Below are 24,609 nucleotides of genomic sequence, written 5' to 3' on the forward strand. Positions count from 1 at the left end.
AAAAACAACTAAAAAAGAGACAGTGGAGGGAAGGCCTGATTTAGAAGGGAGCCAAGGCACACTTGTCTGCTGATGTGATTACTGGGGCTAAGATTTTTTTCTTGAGGTTACTGAGCTGGAAACCACCCCATCTTCTGGCCTGCTCCCAGGTCCTGGTGGTCACAACTCAGCTCTCATTTTTTAGCATGAGGGAAACCTTCAACCTCTCTGACCTCAGCTCACTCTGGGGCAGAAACTACTGAAAAGACAGAAGCAGCTGGTCAAGGAGGGAGGTAGGAGGTGTCCCCAGCATCTCAGTTCCTGAGTCCCTGAGGTGGCTGCGGTAGGAGCATCAGCCTCTCTGGGCCTAGTCCGAACCGACTTCATGGTCGTTGAAATCCTCATGTGTTGACAACCACCAACATGCTTATTGTGTGATGGTTGAGGGTTGGTGGTTGCCAAGAGACAAGAATCTCTCTCCCCTCATCGCTCAGTATCTCCAAACCACCTAGAAACGCCCCTGCCTGCAAGTTCCGGGCGAATGCAATTTCAAGCAGAAGGCACACGGCGAGAAGACAGAAACATACTCGGACACCTGCTTCTTCCTGCCCCGCACCCCTCCCCTTGCAGAAACCAGGGCACCCTGGGCCAGGGGAATCAGCACAAGACTTGGAGGTCATGGACAGCACAGAACTTGAAATCTGAAGATCTCAGTTCAAGTCCTTGCTTGATGGCTGTGTAGCTATGGTCAAACTGCTTAACCTCACAGAGCTTTATCTGTAAACTGAAGCTAATGATCCCTGCCTTTGATTGAAAATACCAGGGTGCACTGCAGATGGAGTTCTCTGTGGAGCCCAGACGGAGCCTGTTTTCTGCTCTTTCCCTTTTGGATGTCCTCCCACAGGAGGAGCTGTCTGCGGCTCCCACTTAGGCTTGTGACCACTTTGTCCAAAACTAATGTCTGCCTCTAACCTGGTTTTTTCATTTGCTTCCTCTATGTCTGGGAAGACCATCACCCACAGTCATCCACATGCCTCCCTCTCTCTCACACAGTTCAGTTCAGTTCAGTCGCTCAGTCGTGTCCGACTTTGCGACCCCATGAATCACAGCACACCAGGCCTCCCTGTCCATCACCAGCTCCCGGAGTTCACTCAGACTCACGTCCATCGAGTCAGTGATGCCATCCAGCCATCTCATCCTCTGTCGTCCCCTTCTCCTCCTGCCCCCAATCCCTCCCAGCATCATTGTCTTTTCCAATGAGTCAACTCTTCCCATGAGGTGGCCAAAGTACTGGAGTTTCAGTTTTAGCATCATTCCTTCCAAAGAAATCCCAGGGCTGATCTCCTTCAGAATGGACTGGTTGGATCTCCTTGCAGTCCAAGGGACTCTCAAGAGTTTTCTCCAACACCACAGTTCAAAAGCATCAATTCTTCGGCACTCAGCCTTCTTCACAGTCCAACTCTTACATCTCTCTCACCAGCCACCTCCAATTGCTCTCCAAGAACTCTCAATCCTAAACACTATTTGTCTCTTGCAGCCACCGCCTCCTTACCTGTTCCACTTCAAACCCTCATTTCTCACCTGGAGCACTGCAGCTGTTTCCCAGCTAGGCTGCCTCAAATCTATGCTCCTGTGACCCCACTCTTCCCTTCACCTTGAGAGCACCCTTTGCTAGTGAAGTGTCAAGAATGTGTCATGCATGTCACTTGCTTCCTCTGCCTTGAATACTTTCCCTGGTTCTCTGCAGGTCAACTCCTAACCAGCCTTCTAGACTCTGCTCAAGCCTCACCTCCTCTAGGAAGCCCTTCCTGATCTCCCCAGGTTAAGGCAGGGACTTCTCTTTCAGGTTCCCCTAAGACCCATTGCTTCCCACATCAGAGAGCTCCCTTATGAACTGTCTGCTGCTCCCACTTAAGACTTGTGCCTGGTACATAGTAGATGCTCAATAAATGTTTGCTCAATTACTAAACACAGGAAAGAAAGATTGATTCCACTGCAATGCAAGGGGAAGAGCACCACAATGGGAGGCAGAATGGGCTCCAGTCCCAACAGTGCTGGCTTTGCCATCAACTCCCTGTTGACCATGAGCCAGTCACTCAACCTGTGGGCCTGTCCAGTTCCTCTTTCCTTGGGTTTGCTAACCCCTCATCTGGAGGGTCTGAATGTCCGTTGCCCTCTATACACACACACAGACACACACACACATGCACACTCTGGACAGGATTATCTGGGTCTACCACCCCAAAAACAAGAACCAGGAGAGTGGAGAAATGGTTTCTGGGTGCTGTGTGAGGCAGGCAAGTCCACATCCTTCCAGGTGACGAAGGCAGGAACTGTCACTCTCACCTGCAGACTTTCTTCCTGGCCTTTTCTCTTTCAGTCTGGGACTGGGGGAGTTCCCAATTCTCTACCCACCCCTCCCCCCAAAAAATACCTCCTTCTCTCTCACAAGGCTAGTTAGCAGTGACTGGGGTGGGGGTTGGAGGCATCAGTGGAGGAAGCGGGAAGTTCAGCCCTTCCCTCCCTGAGGAGCCCGGGAGCAGCTGAGGCCACAGGAGCAGAAAAACACGCATGCTTCTAAGACTGTGAGCCAGTGGCTCTGGATCTGATCCCCTGAATGACATCCGGGACACTCCACTTCCCTCTACAGTTTCCGGTTTTCCCTGGCTCTACTTATGCGGAGACAGGACAGGTATGGGGCTTGGGGCGGAGTGGAGCTGAGACTGGCCACGAAGCTCCTGTCAGGCTTGAATATAATGTGTCAGAGTCGAAAGTCAAAGCACAATCTCTCCCGCTGTGCAAATCACTCAGGGCGCAGCTGACTCCCACGCCCACCGCTTCACTCTCCTTCCCTGCAGGTCAGCAGCTCCCACACACCTAGGCTGGCAACCGAGTGGCGAGTGATGGGGACAAAGAAGCAGGCCTGGGAGGCGGTGCAAAGGACAGGACGGCGGTTTTATATGTGGCAAAATACTTCTAGGGTAGTACAGACGAACAGACAGACAGATTGGGGCACGGGACACCAGACAGGAAAGGGGGAGGGTTGGGCAGTGGTCTCTTCTAACCAGTAAGTGGAAGCTGCACCCCGCCCCAGGTAGGGGGTGGGGTGGGACAACATTGGCACAGGAGGTGGCGAGACAGGCATGAGGTGCCCATCCCTGAGGCGGGCAGCCGGGCAGGGCCCAGTCCTCGTTGGCACAATCGGCTCTCTCTGGCCCAGCTGGGTGCTGGGGGGCAGGGCTGCTGGGCAATGGGATGCTAGGCAGAGGGACACTCCAGAGCAGAGGGCGTTACCAAGGCCTCTCCTGGGTGGAGTGGAATGGGTAAAGGACAGGATCACAAGAGGCAAATACAGAGCAGCAGCAGCAGCAGCCAAGCCCCCCACCCCCCAGGGGAGATCTGACGTCCAGAGGCAACCCCTGGGGTGGTGATTAACTCTGGGGCACCAACCATAGGGCCTCTTTTCTGGGGCCTCAGGGTGAGAGTGAAGGAGCAGTTTTTTTGGTTTCAAAATGAGGCGGATCAGAGTGTTCCATGGGCCCAGGTGACGAGAGGATGGGGGGGCTCAGATGCAGAGGGGCCCCCTCTTCTGATGGCAGCAGGCAAGGGATGTTGTAGGCAAAGCTCATTCCTGGGGTAGGCAAAGGCTTGAGGCATGGAGGTGGTGGGACGAGGAGCAGCATCTGGGGCGGCCTCCTCCTCAGAGTTCTAGGTCCTGGGCAGGCACAGGGCACTGCACCTGATGCCCGCCAGCATCATCCAGACCGCTCCATGAGACAGCTCCCCATGGAGCTTCCACTGCTGTAGCTTGCACCTCCCAGACAATGAAGCCAGGAAGCTGCGGGCAGGTGCTGGGGGCGGGGCTCATGGTAAAGGACGCTGGACCAGGGGTTTGGGGACGAGAGCCCTCATGTGAGAGTCTGTGGTCTCCCTCTCCAGGAAAAGCCCCTCCCCCCCATTCCCAAATACTCCAGGGTGGAAAAAGAAAGGGCCACACCATTTTAGGGCCCTCATTTAGAGCCCGGAGTAGAAGGAGTTAAGGAAGTGCACCTTTTCTCTGGGTGAGGGGAGAGAGCCCCCTGAGGTGGAGAGGGGGATACTGCAGAAAGGTGGGCATCCTCCATACATCCACAGCAGGTAGGTAAAAACCTGCCGCTGAGGCTTAAGGGACTCCCAGGAGCTGGGTGGAAGGTTACCACCAAAGAAACCCCAATCTGAGCAAAGGCATCTGAAAGGAGGGAGACAGCGCCCCCTGGAGGCAAGATACATCTCCGTGGTGAGCCCCCCTGTCCCTCCCCTCCCTTGGGCTCAAGAGCCCTTCCTCCCACTGTGTAGCCCCTGCCCCTCAGCGGATGTAGACACCCCGCCCCCAACCCTCCAGCTCGTTCTTGTTGCGCCCCAGAACTGGGCCCCCGCCCTCCGCGCAGTAGCGGGCCTTATTCCGGCCACGGTTCCGGTTGTCGGTCAGCTCCTCTTCATAGTCTTCTTCCTCATCCTCCCAGGATCCCTGTCGGGCTGGTGGGGTGCTGCCCCCTGCAGGGTCTCCAAGCCCTGGCCCCTCGGAGGGGTCAGTCTCCATGTCCACACACGAGTCTCCCAGCTCCGTGTAGGCAGAGTTTCGGTTGCCAGGGGTGTCAGCATCAAACGTGTCTTGGCGGGACAGTGCCCGCAGGGTGCCCGCCCGGCCTGGCGGGTGGCTGCTGGGGTAAAGGCCTGGGGGCTGGCCCAGCTCTCCCGGGTACTCGTGCACACTGGCGTGCTCCCCCGTGGCCCGTTCCAGCGACTGGTCCCCGGAAGCAAGGTAGGGTCCCTGGTTAGCAGACGGACGGTACACACCATGCAGATCAGGCAGGAGTGAGAGAAACACAACAAAGCAAGGCAGGTTAGTGAGGCACCAAGACGCCCAGCCTGGCTGAAGGAGGAGGGTGCTGGCCCTAGGGGTTGGGCAGCTGGGCAACCGGCTCTGGAGCCCAGCCAGAGGACAGAACTCAAGGCATTTGTTCTTCCATTAGGAGAGGGGGCGCCCGACCTTCTCAGGTGTGAGAAGGCATGACTCTCCTGGTAATCATGGTAGAGAACCCATGAACAATTAGTCGTCACTTCCTCAAGGCACTCATTAACGCTGTCTTGGGCTAAATCATCATTAACAGCTCATTAGTATTGCCACTTGTTAGTGGTTGATTGGATTAGTCGTTGCCCCAAACATACTAAAGAGAATTTCATCCAGCTCCTTCAGCCCAACAGGACCCTAATCATAGGCGTCCAGAACTCCACACTTCTCCCTACTCCACTCTGAGTCAGGTGACAGTCTCCAAGGTTGATAGGATTCTTCCCCTGCCCCCAAAAGACTCAAAGCTTCAGGCTGGGGAAGGCTGCTGCTGCTAAGTCACTTCAGTCGTGTCCGACTCTGTGTGACCCAGTAGATGGCAGCCCACCAGCTCCTCTGTCCCTGGGATACTCCAGGCAAGAATACTGGAGTGGGTTGTCATCCTTCTCCAATGCATGCATGCATGCTAAGTTGTTACAGTTGTGGACAGGAGCCCACCAGGCTCCTCTCTCCATGGGATTCTCTAGGCAAGAATACTGGGGAAGGCTGATGGGTCTCTATTCCCCACTGGCAACGATGAGATGGCTCAGTGTCCTTAGCACCAATGTCACATGAAGATGGCCATGGAGGCTGCTGGGTGGGGTGCCAAGAGGCCTGGGTTCTAGTGCGTCCCCTGCCACTTCAAGCTGTGTGACCCTGAGCAGTGACTCCCATCTCGGTGACCCAGTTTCTCTGTGGTGCTGTGATGGGGATTAGGCTAGAGCAGCAATTTTCATTCCCTGGAGTTCTGGGGTAGATGGACAGGACATAGAGTGCTTCAGGGGTCCCCGTGGAGGTAAAGTGGAGGCCAAGCCACTAGCCCTCTCCAAGCAGAGCAAGGATGCCTTATTTACACACTGAACTTCCCATAAGATTCAGTGAACAAATGGGTTCTGGTGCTGAAAACAAATTTGAAAAGCAGTGGTCTAGAATGATTTCCTGGGTTTCTTCTAGCTCTAGTCTAGAACCCAATACTTAATGATTTGACCTCAGAAATAAGCCATGGCTCCCATAGGAGATCAAGGTAGGGTGGGGCACCCACAGGAGGATCTTCCCTGGAATCTGTTTAACTGGAAGGGTGGAAGGTTCTATATCAACTCATAGAATATGCTTCATTTTGGGTCTCTTCTGAGAACCCCTGGAGATTAGGGCTCTGGAGCAGGGGGCAGTCTGTCTGGTTTTAATGGCCCTGCTCTGTGGGACTCCCTGGGTCTGAAGGCCGTGGGTCTGTTGCGTCTAAAATGCTGTGACCTCTGTTGAGTCTAAAACGGGTGTTGCTGCTACTGCTGCTGCTGAGTTGCTTCAGTCGTGTCCGACTCTGTGCGACACCATGGACTGCAGCCTACCAGGCTTCACCGTCCATGGGATTCTCCAGGCAAGAACACTGGAGTGGGTTGCCATTTCCTTCTCCAAGGGATGAAAGTGGAAAGTGAAAGTGAAGTCGCTCAGTCGTGTCCGACTCTTAGCGACCCCATGGACTGCAGCCTACCAGGCTCCTCCATCCATGGGATTTTCCAGGCAACAGTACTGGAGTGGGGTGCCATTGCCTTCTCCGAAAACGGGTGTAGAGTCCAGCAAATATACATTGGTTTTCCTGTTTCTTCCTAGTCTCTTATCTTACAAGGCCCCCAAAGCAGAAGCCCCCAAGGCAGCAGATATAGTCTTATGGGACCAGGCCCAGATAGGCCCCACCAGCTAGCCCCAAACCCATCAAAAACCACAGACACCAGAAGCTGCCACTCACCACATTTTTTACAAAATAAAACTTTTCCCTTCCTTCCCCAAGTTCCCTGCACTCAGTTCCGAGCCCTGGGCAGGAGGGGAGGTGGGCGGGGCACCTACACCGTGTGCTCCTGCTGCTGGGGCACCGCCCTGGCTCGCTGCGAGGCCTCTAGCCCGCCCCAGAAGCTGAGATTTCTCCTGAGTGAGGTGAGCACTTGTACCTGGAGGTTGGAGACAGGGGCAGGGCTGGCAGCCAGGGCTGCAGTAGCCATGGTGCGGTTCAGCAGCGGATTGGGCGGAGTGCTGCTGGGCGGGTGTGTAGCCTTCCAATAGGCTTCCAAGTACTCTGCCAAGTGCTCGCAGGCGTCCTCCAATTGGTTCTCATCCAGGATGATGTCAAACATCTCCTGTGGAGGCGGGGTTAAGGGCAGGGCTGGGATGAGCTGGGCGTGACCAAGGGGTGAGGGTGTGGCCTGGGGGCAGTGGGTGGAGTCAAGGGGTTGAAGGACAAAGTTAAAAAGAAACCTCTGGATGTTCAGGAAGAGGAGGGCTCTCAGATATGTAAATTAAATATATATAAGGAGGTCTTAGCACCTAGATATTACAGCTTCCTCATTCTATATATAAGGTAGCCAAGGTGTGGAGAGGGGCTTAACTCTCCGTAGAGAAGTGGTGCTGCTGGGACTTGAACACAGTCTCTAACTGCCTGTTCAGCCCTCTTTTCCCAGACAATCCATCTGCACCTCTGAACTGGACCCAGGTGTTCCTGGTCATTCTCTTAGCAGGCCAGAGGAAACCAGGAGAACCCAAATGCCCTCCCTTCCCTTTGAGCACTCACAGGGGGACACTGCGCCAGTTTCTCTGAGGCCGCTATTTGGACGTTGAGGTGTTTGGACTGAGACTTCCCTCGAGACTTGATGAGCCTCTGAAGAACCTGTTTGGTAAGGGGAAAAGAGGAGCTAGAGGGACCCTGCAATGCACCAACCTGGAGAGGCAGGTCCTGGTTGGAGCCAACGTGGAGAGACAGTATCAGGGCCGGGGGAACATTCCATGACGCTCAGCCCTGGATGCCTTTTCAGAAATGACCTCACCAGCCCTGTGTCCATCCTACACAAAGCTCAGGCTCTCTCCTGGGTCTCATGCCAGCCTCCCCTGGGACATTCCAACAGTGGTTGTATGAAGGGCAGTGATTCTCCTTCCCAACCCCTGTAACCTTCTTTACAGGTTTCATTCATTCTAAGCCAACTTCCCCTCCGTGTTAACAACAGGCAGCCATCCTTGATAGGGACACTTGCTATGCCTTGGCACTGGTCTGTGCTTTTTTTCATTTTGTTGTTGTTGTTTAGTTGATAAGTTGTGTCCGACTCTTCTGCGACCCCATGGACTTGTAGCCCACCAAGCTCCTCTGTCCATGGATTTTCCAGGCAAGACTACTGGAGTGGGTTGCCATTCCCTTCTCCGGGGATCCTCCCTACCTAGGAGACAAACCCATGACTTGCACATTGCCAGCCAGATGCTTTAGCACTGTGCCACCAGGAAAGTCCTTCTTTTCATTTAGTCCTGACAATAATGCCTTTAGGCAGCCACTATTATAATCCTCCTCTCAATGATAACAATAATAATGATAATAGCTAGACATAAAGCTACAACCTTAACTAAGTGGTCAAAGTTAACAGTACCAGCAATACAACAAACCAACATCCTATGCTTCCTGATGTAATGCACTCAGAAGGACACATCACTTGGGGAATATTCCTACCGGAAATGCAAAACCTCAATCTGTTGACAGGGAAACATCAGACAAACCCACCTTGAGCAACAATCTACAAAATAAGTGATCTGTACTCTTCAAAAATGATAGTCTCATGAGAATCGAAGAAAAGCCCTTCTTCGATTTTTAGCTTAAAGATTACTAAGGAGAAAAAAAATGAAATAAAGAAGAAAAAAGTACTAAAGAGATTTAACAACTAAATGCAACACGTGATCCTGGATTGAAGGGGAAATTGCTATAAGGGGCATTTTTGGGACAACTGGTGAAAACTGAAAATAGTATTTTAGTGAGATTTCTTGAATTTGACATGTAAGTTAAGGTCCTTGTTCTTAAGAAATACATGTTGAAATTTTGAGGGATAAAGAAATACAAGATCTACAACTTAAACAGTTCAAGAAAAAAGATATATATATATAAACACATATATACATAATACAGACGTACATAAAGTGTGTGCATGCCAAGTCACTTCAGTCATGTCCAACTCCGTGTGACGCTATGGACTATAGCTCCCCCAGGCTCCTCTGTCCATGGGAATTCTCCAGGCAAGGATACTGGAGTGGGTTGCCATGCCCTCCTCCATGGATCCTTTCATTTCCTGACCCAGGGATCAAACCCACATCTCTTTCATTTCCTGCATCTGCAGGCAGGTTCTTTACCTGCTGAGCCATGGGGGAAGCCCTAAAGATAAAGTAGATGTGGCAAAATGTTCAAAATTAGTGAGTCTGAAAAAAAAATTAAATTGTATGCTTTAAATGGCTGAATTAAATGGCATGTGAATTTTATTTCTAAAGAGCCATTAAAAAAGTAGTGAGTCTGAGTGAAGGGTATTCAAAGGTGATCCTTTGTACTGTTCTTGCAACTCTCCTATAAATCTGAAATTACTTCAAAATAAAAGTCTTTAAGAATTGAACACATATAGCACTCAATAGGTACCAGGCACTTTGCATGGTTAATTTGTTTATTTAATCTTCACAAACATCACCTAAGGATTCCTATTTTCCAAATGAAGAAACTGAGGCACAGAGAAGTCAGGTGACCTGCCCAAAGAGCCAGAGCCAGTAGGTAAGTGGCAGCAGTGAGACATAAACCCAGGCAGCCCGGCTTCAGAGTCCCCACCCTTAACCTCAGAGTCAGTGCTCAGCAGGGCAATGGAAGTGTGTGTTACTTTCTAGTTCACAAAGTGCTTTTGCATCCATTATCTCATTTGATCCTTTAAACCACCTCAGGAAGTACTTAAATCCCATCCTCCTCTTTATCCTCATTAGAAACTGGGTGTTTAGCTCATAGGGTGCTATCATGCAATGTTAATCCCTGATTGCCTTCATCAGACAGAACTCTGGGCTCTTTACATCACTACCTCAAGATAAGGATTATAATTCCCATTTTGTAGGTGAAGAAATTGTGCAAAAGCTAAATTATCTCCCCAAGATCCAAAGCTCAATAACATACAACCAAAAAAAACAACAAACTTTAATTAATTAAAATAAGCCACTCAGAGCTAGGATCTGACCCTCATGCCGTCTTCTAACTTCAAATCCTTCACCTAGGGACTTCCATTGTGATCTACTGGCTAAGATTCTGCACTCCCAGCGCAAGGGGCCTGGGTTCGATCCCTGGTCAGGGAACTAGATCCCAATTGCTACAACCAAGAGTTTGCTGCAGCTAAAAATCCCACAAGACACAACTAAAGACCCAACGTGTCACAACTAAGATCCGGAGCAGTCAAATAAATAAACATTTTATAAAAATCCTTCAACCTGGCTCACCTTCCACGTTTCTCAAAACCATTAATGTCTAGGGGGGGGAATTAAAGGAGCTGCTGTATGACAAAGAAGTAAATCAGTCTTCCTACCAAGTTCATCTCTATCAAGGTCTAAATGAGGGCAGTACAGTAAATAAAAAGACAGGAGAAAAAAAAAAGACAGGAGAGGTCTTTTTCCAACTGCCAAGTTAGCTGGGTGACACTGAGGCAGAACACACAGAACTGTTTCTATTTTCTGGACTAAGGATGGGAGGTCAACAAAGCAGAGACAGGGGACTAACCTGCACAACTCTAATAATAATATTTAAAACACTTAATACACGATGAGGTATATTATACCAGATCGTTTGCTAAGTGATAAGTATTCACATTAGGTTGCATCTTCACAATATCCAGACAATGGAGTTTGATGGAGAAGAGAATCTGGGCTTGAGGAGATGAAGTCACATGATTAGTAAGCAGTACCTGGGGCTTAAACACAGGCAGCCCACCCAGAGCACTCCTGTCCCCAGTAGGGTCTTGTACCCACCTTAGGAGAGGTGATCTTGATGTAAACAATGATGGGGGCCAGTGAGGTCTTGGAGAGCTGGGCTGGATGGTTGATGGTGTCGGCGTCCAGAGCAACCAACTGAAGGGTTCGGGCTAGCTCAAAGATCCGCTCGATCTCGCTCTGAACCTCAGCTAGGCGAGTGGAGTCATGGGGAAGGGGTAAATGTAAGGCAGCCTCCCAGGAGGCAGTGGGCAGGTAGAGTGTTTCTGGAGATGCCCCCTCACTCCCACATCTGGCCCCAGAGCAGGGTGGGGGCAGAGTCAAGGGATGGGCTCACCCAGGCTGGAGCGTGTGTTGGAACGCTCGATGATGATGTGTTTGCTGGGGTTGTTGAGGACTGATCGCTTAGCCAAGGAAATGTCCGCTGTCACACGTGTGATGGAGATCCTGGGGGGCAGAGCAAAGTGTCAGGGTTCAGGGTGGGCTAAAATGTCCTGCCTCCTCCCCAGGCTCCAGGACAGCATTGTAGCCCTCAGTCCAAGAGTTCCAGGATTGTCATTCAAGCCATCCTGCCCAACCCCAGCAGCAGAGAACCATGCTGGGCATGGAGAGCCAGCTCCAAGGGGCTTACCTGCCATCAAACCGATGCTTCAAGAAGTCAAATAAAGCTTTCTGCATCATATCTGTAACCTGAAGTTGGGGCAGGGGGTGGGGGTGGAGGAGGAGGAAGAGATGTCAGGTGTTTGAAGCTCTCAAGGAGGGTAGACTGCTAGGCATTTGCCCCCTGACATTCCATTTTCTCCTTTAATCCCTGAGATGAATGAGTCCCTGTTCAGGGGAGGAAGTGATCCTTCTGAGTTTGAGGGGCCTCCACTGGGGTCTCTGATTCCAGAGATCCTTTCAGGTAGAATCTCTAGGAGGACTTTTCTGGGTATTTTTGAGAAGACTAGACCCTTCTGAGTGGGTCTCCCCATGGGTTGGGTTGGGGCCCCCCTGGGGAAGGGGGTGGTCTCTAAAGGTCTGTAGCCCTCTGGGGAGGAAACCCTGGGAAGACCCTGCTGGGGGATGTCTCTGGAGTCTCAAGACCTTACAGAGTCTTTCTGGCAGTCTGGGCCCCTCTGGTCCCTATGCCCCTCTAGGGGCTCCTACCTCATAGCCCTTCAGCGACGGTCCCACCAGGATAATGGGCCTCATGGAAGGTACCACGTCATAAGGGGGCACGTGTTCTGTCTGGGGGGAAGCAGGGAGGGGAAACCCCAGAGTGGAGATGGCATTAGCCCCTCTCCCCCCGCCTCCAGGCTCCCGCATGCATCCTTTCCTCCCCCTGGTCCCAAAGCCCAGATGTAGGGGATCAGGGTAGGGGTGGGGAGGGAGAACCAGGAATGGTGGGGGGAAAATGGGGGCAGATATGGGAATGGGTGTTAGAAGGTCCCCCTAGCTCATCCCAGAGGGTGGGGAGGGAAACATAGAAAGCTGTGCTACTCACCGACTTCTGCTTCTGTTTGGCTGGGTCCAGAGATTGCCAAGATGGGGGAGGGGGAGGAGAAAGGGGAGGGTACCCAGGCAGGGGCAGAGGGCAAGGGAGGAGCCAGGACAAGAGAGGGAGGGAGAGCGGGCGGACGAGGAGAGATAACAGGGCATGCGTGTTAGTGACAGACAGAGCCAGAGAGAGGGGATGGGACCCCATGCCAAGGGGGAGCCAGAGATGGCCCTGGATCAGGGCCAGGAGTGGGACTGACAGCCAGTCCGGTGAACTTTGGAATATTCAGACATCCTCTACCCCCTTTCCGGGTCTTGGAAAAAAGCTGGAAAGAGTGATAGCCCCTAATTTGGTGCCCATCTCCTGGCCCCAGTGCAGGCCAACCTGCCCATTGTAAGGGTTCCCTTAACTGTCCTGCTCTGCAGCCAGGAGATCCCTGGGCACCCTAATCTGAAAAGGGCAAAGAAGAGTCACCATTCCACTTTCCCCTTCACATCTGGGGGCAAGGGCAAACATGAATATGCCACTGGTAGTGAGGGGGAAATGTCGGGTTTCATTACAACCAGATCTGCTTTCAGTTGGGGGGCGGGGGCTAGAAGGGCTGCTTCCATGGCAAGAACCATCCCTTCTGGGCAAGAAGGCCAGGGTGGGGTTGTGCATGGAGACAGACGTGCCCATTCTGGGTGCCACTCTACCCTTCCCTCCTCCTCGGCAGGAAGGCCTGATCCCCACAAAATCAGGCCGATACCCCATCTGAATCCATTCCAGCCCCCCTCCACCCACCGAAGAGCTGGGCCCTGACCTCCCCTCTCACAAGAACGCAGTAAGAATTACCTTCTTGAAGAAGGGGATGCGCTTGCCGTGGGGCGGCGGGGTGGTAACACTGCTAACACTAGTCTTAGCAGAGCCGCTCTGCTCCCCGAGCTCTGCCTCCTCATCCTCTAACTCTAGGGGGTCTAGTTCAAAGGCTAAGTTAGTCATTTCATTACCTGGACCGGAGAGTCAGGATTGAGGGAGGGAGGAGGCGAGGTGGGGAGGAGTGAGATGGACATGGAGACACAAGTACAGAACGCGGGGATGGGATGGGGAGAAAAGAAAGAAGAAGAGGTGAATGGAACAGGGCTGGGAGAAATGAATGGGGGGCAGGGGGCGGGGCAGTCAGGAGGAGAGATGGAGCTACTGAAGAAATGGGAGAGGACAGACATGAGAGAATGGGTGCTGACTGACCAGCCCAGCTTGGGGGGTGCCCTGCTCTTCATGGAGGGGGTACCGCTGGATGTGTTTGGAGGACTCAGGATTGGGATACCCCTTACTGCAGGGAAAGGAAGGGACAGGCAATGGGGAGACCACCCCACCCAGGAGCTCCACCCCACCCCCTGGGGTGGTGGCAGCTCTTACCACTGGCAGGGGGCGTGGGGCGGCGGGTGCCAGTCACCACGTCTCCCAGGCTGGAGCTGGAGTTGTCACCTGATTTGCTGTGTGGGCAGAGAGGCAAATGGAGCCGTGAGCAAAGAGGTGGGTGTGAGGGCGGGGGATCTTGTTCTCTCACAGGCTGCCCCTCCCCACTCTGTGGCCCTCATTCGCCAGCCCCACGGGTGAGGCCTCGGGCAACTCTGTGTCCTCAGAATATGAGGTCAACCCTTGGGGCCTCCTCCTGGCTGGCTGGCCTCTCCCGGGGGTGGGAGTGCCCCGCCCCCAGCCAGACACCTGGAGCTGAGGCGGTTCTGGCGCAGCTTCTGTTCCTGCAGCAGGCGCAGGCTGTCCAGTTTGACAGGGCTGGGGATGAAGCCAACCTCACAGCCCTCCTTCACCAGTCGCCCGATCCACCAGTCATTATTGTATTTCTGCAAACAACAACGGCAGGTGGGGTGGGGGAGACCAAGAAGGAGATTAGAGGTCAAGCCAGCAGCCAGCTCCAGGGGATACCACCCCCAACCTTGCCTTCTCTGCCCAGGGGATGGCACCCTCAAAGAGCCCCGGCACCAGCCTCTGAGTACAGCTCCCAATTCTCAGGGCTCTCTAGGACCAGCATCCTCTTGTGCCCTGGACTACCCCACCCCAAGCATATCCCTGTTCTGAGAGTCCTTCCTCCCGCCATGTGTCAGCTCTATCCTGGAAAGGCGGGGAGAGAAGTAAATGCTGACACCTCTGTGTGCCTGGCACACTGCCACTCCATCAACAGTCCTCTTCACAAACCCTCCCAGCAACCCTGCAACCTAGGTATTACCATCGCACGTTACCAATGAAAAATCTGAAGCTCAGAGAAGTGGAAAGATTTGTCTAAGATCACAGAGCAAATTTAGCCCAGCTCTGCTTAGTTCAGAAGTCTTTTTCCACTAGAGCTCTGACTGCCCCTCTCCTGGCACACACTTCACTGCCCTCCCTCCAGATGCCAAGCGGTCTCGCCCCACCTCTTTGATGTGTAGGAAGTCCTTAGGCTCGAAGGTGATGGCCACTCCCTGCACAGGCACCTCATCCCCTGGAGATGGGTTGTAGCCGACATTTGTCCGCACAGCAAATGCCACCGGCTTGGTCTAGAGGAGGCACCCAGGGTGGATGACAACCAGAGAGTTAAATCACAATGGGATGTACAACTTCCTGACTGGGGTGGTGATTATGGAGAGGTTTGTTTTGTAAATTCTTCATTAAGATACACATTATACACGCTACTATACACAAAGTAAACACAGTCCTACTGTATAGCAGAGAGAACTATATTCAAAATCTTGTAATAATGAAAAATGCATGTATAACTGAATCATGTTGCTGCACACCTGAAACTAACACAACACTGTAAATCAACTATACATCAAAAAAAATTTTATTAAAAAAACAAAAGTATTCACTGAATGGCTTATGCAGGTTTTTACGTGCATATTAAATTTCACAGTAAAAAAAAACAGCAAAAAACAGAACTCAGTCCTCTCAGGATGGAGGGGGGCATCAGGGAATAAGTATAGGTTATGGGGGACCCCAGAATGACACCAAGAAGGAACAGTCACAGTAATAATAATAATAGTAGTGATCATGATAGCAGCTACTGTTTAGTGTGCCAGGCACTGTGTTATATGTTTCACACCCATTATCTTATTTATTCATTACAAAAATCCTACAAAGTGCTATTATCATATTCACTTGAATGAATGGGAAAACTGAAGTTCAGAAAGGTTAAGTGAATGGCCTAAGATCTCACAGCTAGTAAGAGCCAACCCAGAAAGAGTGGAAATGTTTAGCTCCTGTTACGTGTGGCAAGAGTTTTAGGCACTTATTGCACTTTATAAGGAGGCAGGTATTGTAGCTTACACTTTTACAGATGAAAGACAGAGGCACATAGGAGGCGTACATCCGCCGGGAAGTGGCTGGGCCAAGACTTGACTCAGGTCTGTTCAGGCTGTCTCCAAGGCACGAGGTAAGGGAAACAATGCCAGCACAGCCCCTCCCATCTTTCTCACCTTGGCTTTCTCTAGCTGGGCTAACGCCTGACGCTCTGCCTCCTTCCTTAAGGCTTCCCGGTCCTCCTCCAGAGACACATCAGAGTCTGACGGACGGCTGGTGTAGGACTCTGCTGAGCCCTGAAAACAGACAGGGCCAGCTCAGGGCCAACGCCGCCTCCCCAGCTCCTGGGCCGCAGAAGGCACCAGTGTGAGACCACAAGGGCTAGGAGGTGGCGGCATTAGACAGGAAGAGCCTGAGAATGAGGTCTGCAGGCCCCTGGGAAGAGTGTGGCCCTAGAAAGGGTGATAGCAACAAGCAGGGAATTATGGCAGGTCCAAGGACAGCTGCTTGGGGCCCAGGGAGGGGTGGGAACCTGATAGGGTGCAGTGCAGAGGCAGAGTGCCAACGGTCAGTCTCCATTCCCTGTTCCTCCTTCCCTCCCCTGCTCCCAGAACCCGCTGAGACAGACCCAGCACAGGCCCAGTGAGTCCTTCCAGGGGCCACAGCCACCAGCTTAGGTCTGAGCCCTCTGCACTGGTGGCCATGGGCAGCCTGCTCCATGTGCTAGGGCCACACAAAAATTTGCTACCTTCTGCTCAAGGGCGAGGGAAAATAGAATCCTACCTCCCCTGCCAGAAGCTGGAAAGCCCCAACCCTTAGACTCTTATAAGATACAAAAAAGAACCCAAAGTTCCTGGGGTGGGGCAGACAGGAGAAACACATCAAGAGAAGAACACAAGCAGGCTTTTCCCTTGCATTAGGGCAGCCAACTGCCAGCATTAAGACAGGTTCAGAAGTCTGGGTGTGCCAGGATGCTGGCCTTGACCACACGGACCATCCCAGGACATAAGGAACTCCCTCAGCAATGCAGACACACGTGTAAGGCACACATAGCCCAGGAGGTGAATGAACATGCTCTTTCACGGGTGTATTTGGATGTGCAACTTCGAGTCTGTTCGGGAGTGTGTGCTCTGTGGTATGTCCTGGTGCATGACTGAATGCATACAGGTCCCTGTGTGTGCGTACAGGGGAGGGGCAGGGGGGCGCCCTCAGTGTCTGTGTCCCCAAGGGAACGTGAGGACGGGAGCCAGAAGTGTGGATTTATTGCTACAAAGGGCCGGAGGGGATGTGACGAAAGGGTAAGACTGCAGGGGTGGGAGGGTTTCTTTCTGAAGACAGGAAGGGATCACTTGGCCAAGAATGCCCATTAGCCTGGTATGGAGGGGACCTCGGAAAGAAAGAAGACCAGGTCCCATCTCCCCAGAGTGCCCTCGTCATCAGCCAGTGCAGCGGCCCATCCATTTCCCAGCCAAATCAGGAAAATGGGAGACTCTGAGAGGAAAACCAGGGGGTGGGGTGGGGTTTTCATAGAAGCTGGAAAAGCGATACAAAGGAAAGAGTGAAAACCAGTGAATCAACTACTCTTTATCCCTCCTGAGCACTCAGAGTCAGGAAGACAGCCACCAGGAGAGCCAGAGGAACAGACCCAGAGATGGAGAGGGGCAGGCACTTACTGACCCCAACACACACACACACACACACACACACACACACACGCACACACGCACACACACACACACAAGTGCGTGCATACCAGAAATGGCGGGAGACAAGGGAACAGTGAGAAGGCAAGGAAATAGGCTGGAGTGAAGGCCTCCCACCAGCTTTCCTGAGGGGCTGCTCCCGCCCCCCACCCCCACCTTCACTCCATCCCCAGCTCACCACTACGAGGGTCTGGTTGGGCGCCTCCATCCCGGCGCCCTCAGTGCCTGGCCCTGCTGGCCTAGGGGGTGGCCCAAACTGCCCGTTCCCCCAGGGGGCTCAGGTTACAAGCAGAGTTGCTACATGTGCAAACTGCTAGGGTATATTTAGCTCAGAGATGTGGCAAGGCCTGCCCCCCCACTCCCTGCCACCTACTGGGGGTCAGAGCTGGGGAGCTGAGAGGAGAAAGGATTGGAAACTGGGGTCTGATCCCCTGGGTTGGCAAACACTGAAGGAATGAGGCCCTTTTCTGTCAAGAGGGGCTCCACTGAGCACGGTGTCATTTTTCCTAGCCCTGGCCCTGCCCCAGTCCTACAATACACACAGGGGATGAGGGAAAGGACTTCCCATTTGTATGTGTATTTAGGAATCCTGGGATGAAAGGTCCCTTTCCTGATCCTCTCAAGTCAGGCCTGGGCTTTCGAGTGCCAAGTGTTGTGGAGACATAAGAATCAAAAAGAAGGGCCTCACTCCAGTCAGTAGTGGATCTGCCTGGCATCATCCTCTCTCTCTTGGCCTGGGGGTGACTGACTTTCCTACTGTCCTCTGTCCTCATGTGCCTGCCCATTTTTTCTTCAACGTACTCCTTCCTTGTCTGATCCTAAGCCCCTCTCGCCTTTTTTGGGTACCAGGCTTTGTTGAGATGCTCTGTAGTCATAGCAACCACAGGGCTCTCTCACTGCTTCTCCCTGAGCCTGAGATGGCCTGGGGTTGAGAGTTAGAACAGAGATGAGAATGGCAACTTCCTGACTGAGAACAGAAGACCCCAGAAGGCCATTCAGTTATAACCCCTGCCCTTTCATTCAGGGGTGCTGGGCTGAAGTCCTCTCTAAAATCAACTTCCTGCTGCCTCTCCTCCACCCTCCTCAACACACGTTCTCTCTGCATATTAAACAACAGTCACAACTGGATGTGAGGAGGGCGTTTCCCCGGATCCATACCTAATCAGGGCTCCAGGGACCCAAATGTCCTGGCTCCTCATTTCATAGGACCTCCCTCTACCCCATGCTGTCACAGATTCTGGGGGAGGACATGGAAGAAGACAGCCGGCAGGGGGAGTGGGTGACAGCCTGAAGCAAGCTAGAAGGAGGCAGGCCAGGCTGTCCCTGAATGAGATGACGCAGGCAGGCAGCAGGGGCTGGTGCCTGGTGCTGGGGGAGGGGCTGGGCGGGGGCTGAGGGAGTGGGTACAGCTGACAGTATATGCAGAGGAGGTCATGGGGTGTAAGGGTGATGGGGTGGTTCTAGGCAGGTAACAAATGACATGGGGGAGGGTGCCTGGAGCTCACCAATCCTGGTCTCCACCAACCAGCCACCTCCCTCCTCTCAACCCAGCCTCCCCATTACCTGGCGGACAAAGCTGTTGGATGTTGTATCCGAGGATGTGCTCCCATCCGACCTTTTGAACCGCCCTTTCCTCTTGCTGTATTTGCCCTGGAGAGGCCAGGAAGGGACAAGAGTAGAATCTCAAAGACCCTTGCCCAACCCTCATCCCATCAAGTCCAGAACTACCGCCAAGCCTTGGCAATATCATTCCCTAATCTCAAGAGCCTGCCCCTCCATCTTCTTCCTGGGATGGTACAGCCCGAGGGAGAGGGAGGGCCCAGACCACAGCCATGGGGTGGGGGACAGAGCAAGAGAGCCCTAGGAAGCACACACAGAAACCCCCGAACCAAGTCAGAGGTTGGGAAAGGGGAGGTGCTGAGAAGCTGGAAGCTCATTAGGCAGCAAAGCTAATTAAGACGCTGGGCAGGCTGCAGAGGCCTGGGGGGAAGGGAGAGACTGCCTGCAGTGCTGGGGGTGTGGAGACAGCCCCTGGGAAAGTCCCCTTCCCTCTCCACTTCAGCTGGAGCAGACTGGGGCTGTGTGCACCTATAGCCCCCAGAGAGAAGAGGAATCGCCAACCCAGGCCCAGCTTGGCTTTCCTGAGCCCAACTCTTGCCTTGTTTTTTGCAGAGTGGGGAGGGGAGTTGCAGCTCTCTGGTCTTAAGAGACCTAAAACTATTAGATTTCTAGGGAGGAGGGGAGGGGACATGAAACTGTATTTGGAAAGTAAATATCTAACCCCAACCTTGACCCATGGGGGCAGATTTAGCACACCCCTCATCCTGGTAGGACTTTTTTTCAGCCCCCTTTTCACAATCACAGTGATCATACCTCTTCCCAAGGGGGCAAGAGACATCAAGCCCTTTAGCCCTCAGCTGCCACTGCCCACTTCCTGTCCCATGATGCCCACCAGGCTGCATAAATCTAAATGTCCCTTGGCCCTCCCCCAAGAAAAACCGAGGACACAGCCCCTGCAGGGCCTCCGGGAAGCCGGGCTCAGTCCCGCTGGCTGGGCTCCTGGCTTGGGTGGTGTGGACACTGCCTGACCTCTCAAGTAGCCACCTATTCAGGTATTTCCAGGCCTCCTAGGAAGGGGGCTGCTTCTTTGCCCTCCCCAACTCACATATACACATCAGCCCCCAGGCAATCTAGAGTGAGAGGGGATGATTGAGGGTCCAGGCCCTCCAAGCTGCTGTCCACAACCTCCATCCTAGAGTTTCTTTGCCAAAGAAGCTAGATAAGCCATAATCAGACTAGAGGCTCTGGTTCCTTGGGCTTGAGTACAAGAGATGGATGGATAGATGGGCAAGACACCTGGGAACCCTTCAAGAATCCTCCCTCCCTCACCTTCTCTGGAACCAGACATATATCCAACCTTAAGGACTGAGGATCCCTATGAATTTAAGAGGATTCCCCCAGTGAGCACAAGGCTCTCTTTCACAATATCACCACTATCCCAGGCTAGGAAAAGGGAGTGGCACCCAGAGGGACAAGGGACAGCTGAAAGGAAGGGCCCGGTCAGCTGCCTCCCAGGCTCCAAGGGGCCTGGGGTGGAGAAGGGAAGTATTTTTAGGTCTGATCTGACACCCCCCCGCCCCACGTGCCCATCAGCCATACTATCATGGTGGTTACAGTTGCTCCAGGCTGGCCACAGCAAGAAAAGAGTTAATGCTATCCTAGCCTTGGGGTGTTGCCAGAATGGAAAAGGACATGTCCCAGAGAAATTCTTGGGGACGACCACCCCAGACTCTGCTGGTCACTCCACCGGCACCCTCCACCCCCAAGAATATCCCTTCTTGGGGGTAACCAGTTGGTACAGGAAAAGTGTGAGTGGGGGTGGGGAGGCAGCCCCCCCCCCTGTTCCCCAGGTAACACAATTTCTTCCCCTCCAGGACAGTGAGTTGGCATCCATCCAACTTTCCAAACTTTGGAGGCGTTTTCTGGGGCTAGGGGGATGGGTCGGGAAGGGCTAACACGGGTGTCGGGGGAGGGGAGGTGGTCTAATATAGAGGTGGAACTGAAGTGGCTGGGACGGGGGCCTAGCTCGGTGCTGGTACCTTCCCCACCCTCGAGGGCCAGTGTCCGTAGCTCTGAAGGCCTGCTGGCACCGCCCTCTGACCACCGCCTCGGCCATCTCCCAGTGCCACCCCCACTCCACCCACACCCGCCCGGAGCCCCTGAGCGTGCTCTGCGTCGCCCCCTTTGCCTGAGCTCCCTCTCTAGCCTCCCTCAACCCACGGATCCCGCCGCCAGCACCCACACTCTTAACCCACTGGAGCCGGTACCCAAGGAGCAAAGCCCCTGACGCGGGGGAGAGGAGGAGGCGAGGGTGACAGGCGGCCCGACCGCCCCCTCCCCGCTCTGCAAAACCGCAGCATAACTCCCAGCCAAGCGCCCATCAATCATTCACTGGCAGGGATGGGGGGCGCAGAGCCTTTTCCCCTCCACGCCGGGCATATAACCCCTTTCTCCCCGGTCCCCCCTCGATCCGACCCCACAAGGTCCACGGGAGCGGCCCCCTTCCCTCGATCCCGGCCATCACACCTCACCTGTGGGCTGGGGTCGAAGACCTCCATGGGGATCTCCTGGGAGGATGGGTAAGGGCCCCGGGACATGCTGGTCTTCTGGACCATGGAGAGGAGCCTCCCCTCCGGCCGCCGGCCCGGCCCAGCCGGGCGCCCTCAACGCATGAGAGAGGCCGTCGGAACCGAGAACAGCGTAGCCAGCACCCGGTCCAGCCACCTGGCCCGGCCTTCGGTTGCCCTCTTCCTGCGTTCCCTCCCTCCTCCCGCTCTCTCCTCTGCTGCCGCCGCCTCCTCCGCCCCTGAAGGCTCAGCATCTCCCCCCGCCCCCTCCGCTCCCACCCGTCCCTCCCTCCCTCCCTCCCTCCCTCCGCCAGTCGCGGCCCCGCCCCTCGCAGCCCCTCCGCTTGCTCTGCACAGACAATGGGAGGGAGGCTGCAGGGACGCACGCCTCTCCCGGCGAGCTCAGGTCTCCGACTGGCCTAGGGTGAGGGTGGCCACTCTGGGGGACATTAGAAACCTTGCCAAGGGGCTGAGAGCGGGAGGGAGGGGGTGCGGTTTACCAGTGGATGCCAAGCGCGGATGGAACCGAAGCGCGGATTAGCATGGCTGGCACCGCCCCCCGCTTCCGTCCCAAACCGCTCTTCCTAGCTGGTCTCCCCATTCCATTCCAGGCTGGGCCACCGGAACTTCCCAGCCCTTGTGATCCTGGGACCCAGCTTTAACTCCTTTCTCCCCACTGTTGTCCCAGACCGCCTTAAGCCAAACAGAAAGGTCCCTCCCTCCCAAATAGGTTGGTGCTGGATGGCTGGAGGCTGAAGCTGGGGTGGGGAGGGTGTCCAAACGGAGTTCAGCAGAGACAGCAACAAGAAATCCCAGGGATTCAGGAGTCCTATTGCCCTAGCGCTAACAGCTATCCCCCAAGCCTTTCCAAAAGGCCAGGGGTGGGCCTGGGTGAGGTCTGTGTTCCTGGGTAGAGAGGGAGGAGGAGGAAGAAATGTGGAGCTGAGACTGGAGAGTGGCGAAAATCAGATCTAATGACCTGTCACCTGGAATTGTTTCCCCCTTCATCCTTTATTTGGGGACAGATATCCAAGGCCTGGACCCCAACCACCATGATCTGTGAAGCTAAAAGGACTAGAGGATTCTGGCAAGCGGCCTTAGTGCCAACTTGGTTCAGGCTCTTTCTGGTGGTGTGGCTCTGGGCACATCAGTACACCTCTCCTGTAAAACGGGTTTGCTGGTACTGTGGTGTCTTTGTCACCTGGGATTTTTGGGAGGAAGAGGAAATTAAATGATGGGTTTCTGAGATGTTTGGAGATGCTGTAAGATGCTGTGCAGGGCAGGGGTGAGGTAGGGAAGGGAGGGGAGAGTGTCAATTTTGACAGGAGCACCTGTTACCACCTTGCTTGACCCCTTCCCGGGCTCCACAAAAAAGAGAAATGAGAAGTAGAATGGAGATTTGCCCAGGTTCAATGACTCTAAAATAAGCCAAGCTGGGAGTTTTCTGGCAGTCCAGTGGTTAGGAGTCCAGGCTTTCACTGCTGAGTGAAAGTGAAGTCGCTCAGTCGTGTCCAACTCTTTGTGACCACATGGACCATAACTTAACAGGCTCCTCTGTCCGTGGGATTTTCCAGGCAAGAGTACTGGAGTGGGTTACTATTTCCTTCTCCAGGGGATCTTCCAGACCCAGCGATCGAACCGGGGTCTCCCACATGGCAGGCAGACGCTTTACTGTCTGAGCCACCAGGGAAGCCCAGGTTTAATCCCTGACTGGGGAACTAAGAGCCTGCAAACCGGCGCTGCTAAAAGTAAAATAAGCCAACCTGCTGTGTTCTGCTGGAGGGGAGTCTGGGGAATACACTGACTCCTCCTTCTCACCCTGGGTTTTGCAACAGGTGTGGGTCAGCCCTAAGATCCAACCCTGAGCAGGGCTCCCATCTTTCCCTTGGACACAAGAGAGCCTGGCATGACAGAGAAGGCCTGGGTTTTGTAGAAAGACCTGGGTTTTCGATTTCTCTATTGTGAGAAAGTGGCATGAATTTTGATCCCCTTCCTCTTTTTTTTTTTTTGAGGGGGTGAGGGTGGCCACACCACACTGCTTGTGGGATCCTAGTTCCCTGACCAAGGATCAAACCTGGGCCCTCAGGCAGTGAAAGCACAGAGTCAAAACCTCTGGACCATCAGGGAATTTCTTTCCCTTCCTCTTTTGGACCTCATCAGCACTATTTAGCTGGCTTCCCAGCTAGCCCTAGTGGTAAAGCACCCACCTACTAATGTAGGAGACATAAGAGAGGAAAGTTGGTTATGTGGGTCAGAAAGATCTCCTGAAGGAGGAAATGACAACCCACTTCAGTATTCTTGCCTGGAGAATACCATGGACAGAGAAACCTGGAGGACTACAGCCCAAAGGGTCACAAAGAGTAGGACACGACTGAAGCAACTTAGCATGCATTCTCTATTTAGCAGCCAGGAAAGTTCAGATGATAGATATGGGGTTACCAGCTGGAGCAAAGTAAGAAGTTATTACCAGAACCCAGCTTTATGTTTCTTGGACCTTGGAATGTTCTCCTTGGGTTCTTAACCAAGCCTTCGGTTCTCCGAAGCAAGAAGAAAGAACTATGAGAGGTCCTGTCGTTTGATTTAAAAAGACTTCCCAACTATTCTTTCACTCACTTGCTATTTCTCAAGTGCTTACTTATGTGCCAAGCTGTATGAGCCAAACCCATCCTGCCATCATGGAGCTTGTCTTAACGCCTTCTTTTGCAAATTAGATATATCATAACTATACAGGTACACTATACAGAGGAGGAAATGGAGGCACTAAGTAATTAAGGACCACAGTGGCTCAAAAACTAATGACCTGCACTCCAGGGCTCCCCAATTACTGGGAGAGTGAATAAAAGCTTGCTTTTGTCTGGTATCTCAGCTCATTCTCTTTTGCTTCATTCCCCTCCACCCCGCCCATTAATAAAACACCCTTCCACAGAACCCACTACACCTGGGAGAAGTAGGCCACTGTAGCAAGCCCCCTTTATCCCGCCTGCGCAATCCAGCGGACTTCCGGCTTCCACTACCCACGTAATCGGGTACCCTCGCTGCGCATGCCTAATAGGAAGTCGGACTATACCACTTTGGCATACCGAAGGGGGATATTTTCCATGTTTTAAAGTTTAAAACCGACTCCTGATGTTAGACTTCTATTACTCTGGGTCTTTTCAGAATATATAAGTAAGTATAGGGTGGCGGAATATGAAAGGACCGGACGGGAAT

The 24,609-nt window shown here is 53.4% G+C and overlaps 1 protein-coding gene across 4 annotated transcripts; it reads right to left on the bottom strand.

Moving 5' to 3' along the window:
- Positions 1-2,915: 2,915 nt before the first annotated feature.
- On the bottom strand, positions 2,916-22,858 carry CACNB1 (calcium voltage-gated channel auxiliary subunit beta 1). 4 transcript variants are annotated; one of them, XM_027517303.1, is made up of 15 exons: positions 21,900-22,858; positions 21,364-21,494; positions 18,836-18,922; positions 15,746-15,865; positions 14,705-14,827; positions 14,001-14,137; positions 13,692-13,768; positions 13,128-13,282; positions 11,963-12,043; positions 11,445-11,503; positions 11,151-11,260; positions 10,853-11,004; positions 7,626-7,721; positions 7,009-7,194; positions 2,916-4,789 (listed from the first exon to the last, which is right to left on the bottom strand). In XM_027517303.1, the coding sequence occupies exons 2-15, from the start codon at positions 21,445-21,447 to the stop codon at positions 4,325-4,327; spliced, it is 1,932 nt and encodes a 643-aa protein (XP_027373104.1). In that variant the 5' UTR covers positions 21,448-21,494; positions 21,900-22,858; the 3' UTR covers positions 2,916-4,324. The 4 variants fall into 4 exon arrangements, with proteins under 4 accessions (XP_027373104.1, XP_027373105.1, XP_027373106.1 ...); XM_027517304.1 differs by lacking the exons at positions 13,128-13,282; positions 21,900-22,858 and adding an exon at positions 12,300-12,319 and having other exon boundaries at positions 21,364-21,636; XM_027517305.1 differs by lacking the exons at positions 18,836-18,922; positions 21,364-21,494; positions 21,900-22,858 and adding an exon at positions 17,451-17,558.
- Positions 22,859-24,609: the final 1,751 nt, after the last annotated feature.

This window comes from Bos indicus x Bos taurus, chromosome 19 (assembly GCF_003369695.1).
Source record: "Bos indicus x Bos taurus breed Angus x Brahman F1 hybrid chromosome 19, Bos_hybrid_MaternalHap_v2.0, whole genome shotgun sequence".
In the NCBI taxonomy this organism is placed as follows: Eukaryota; Metazoa; Chordata; class Mammalia; order Artiodactyla; family Bovidae; genus Bos; species Bos indicus x Bos taurus.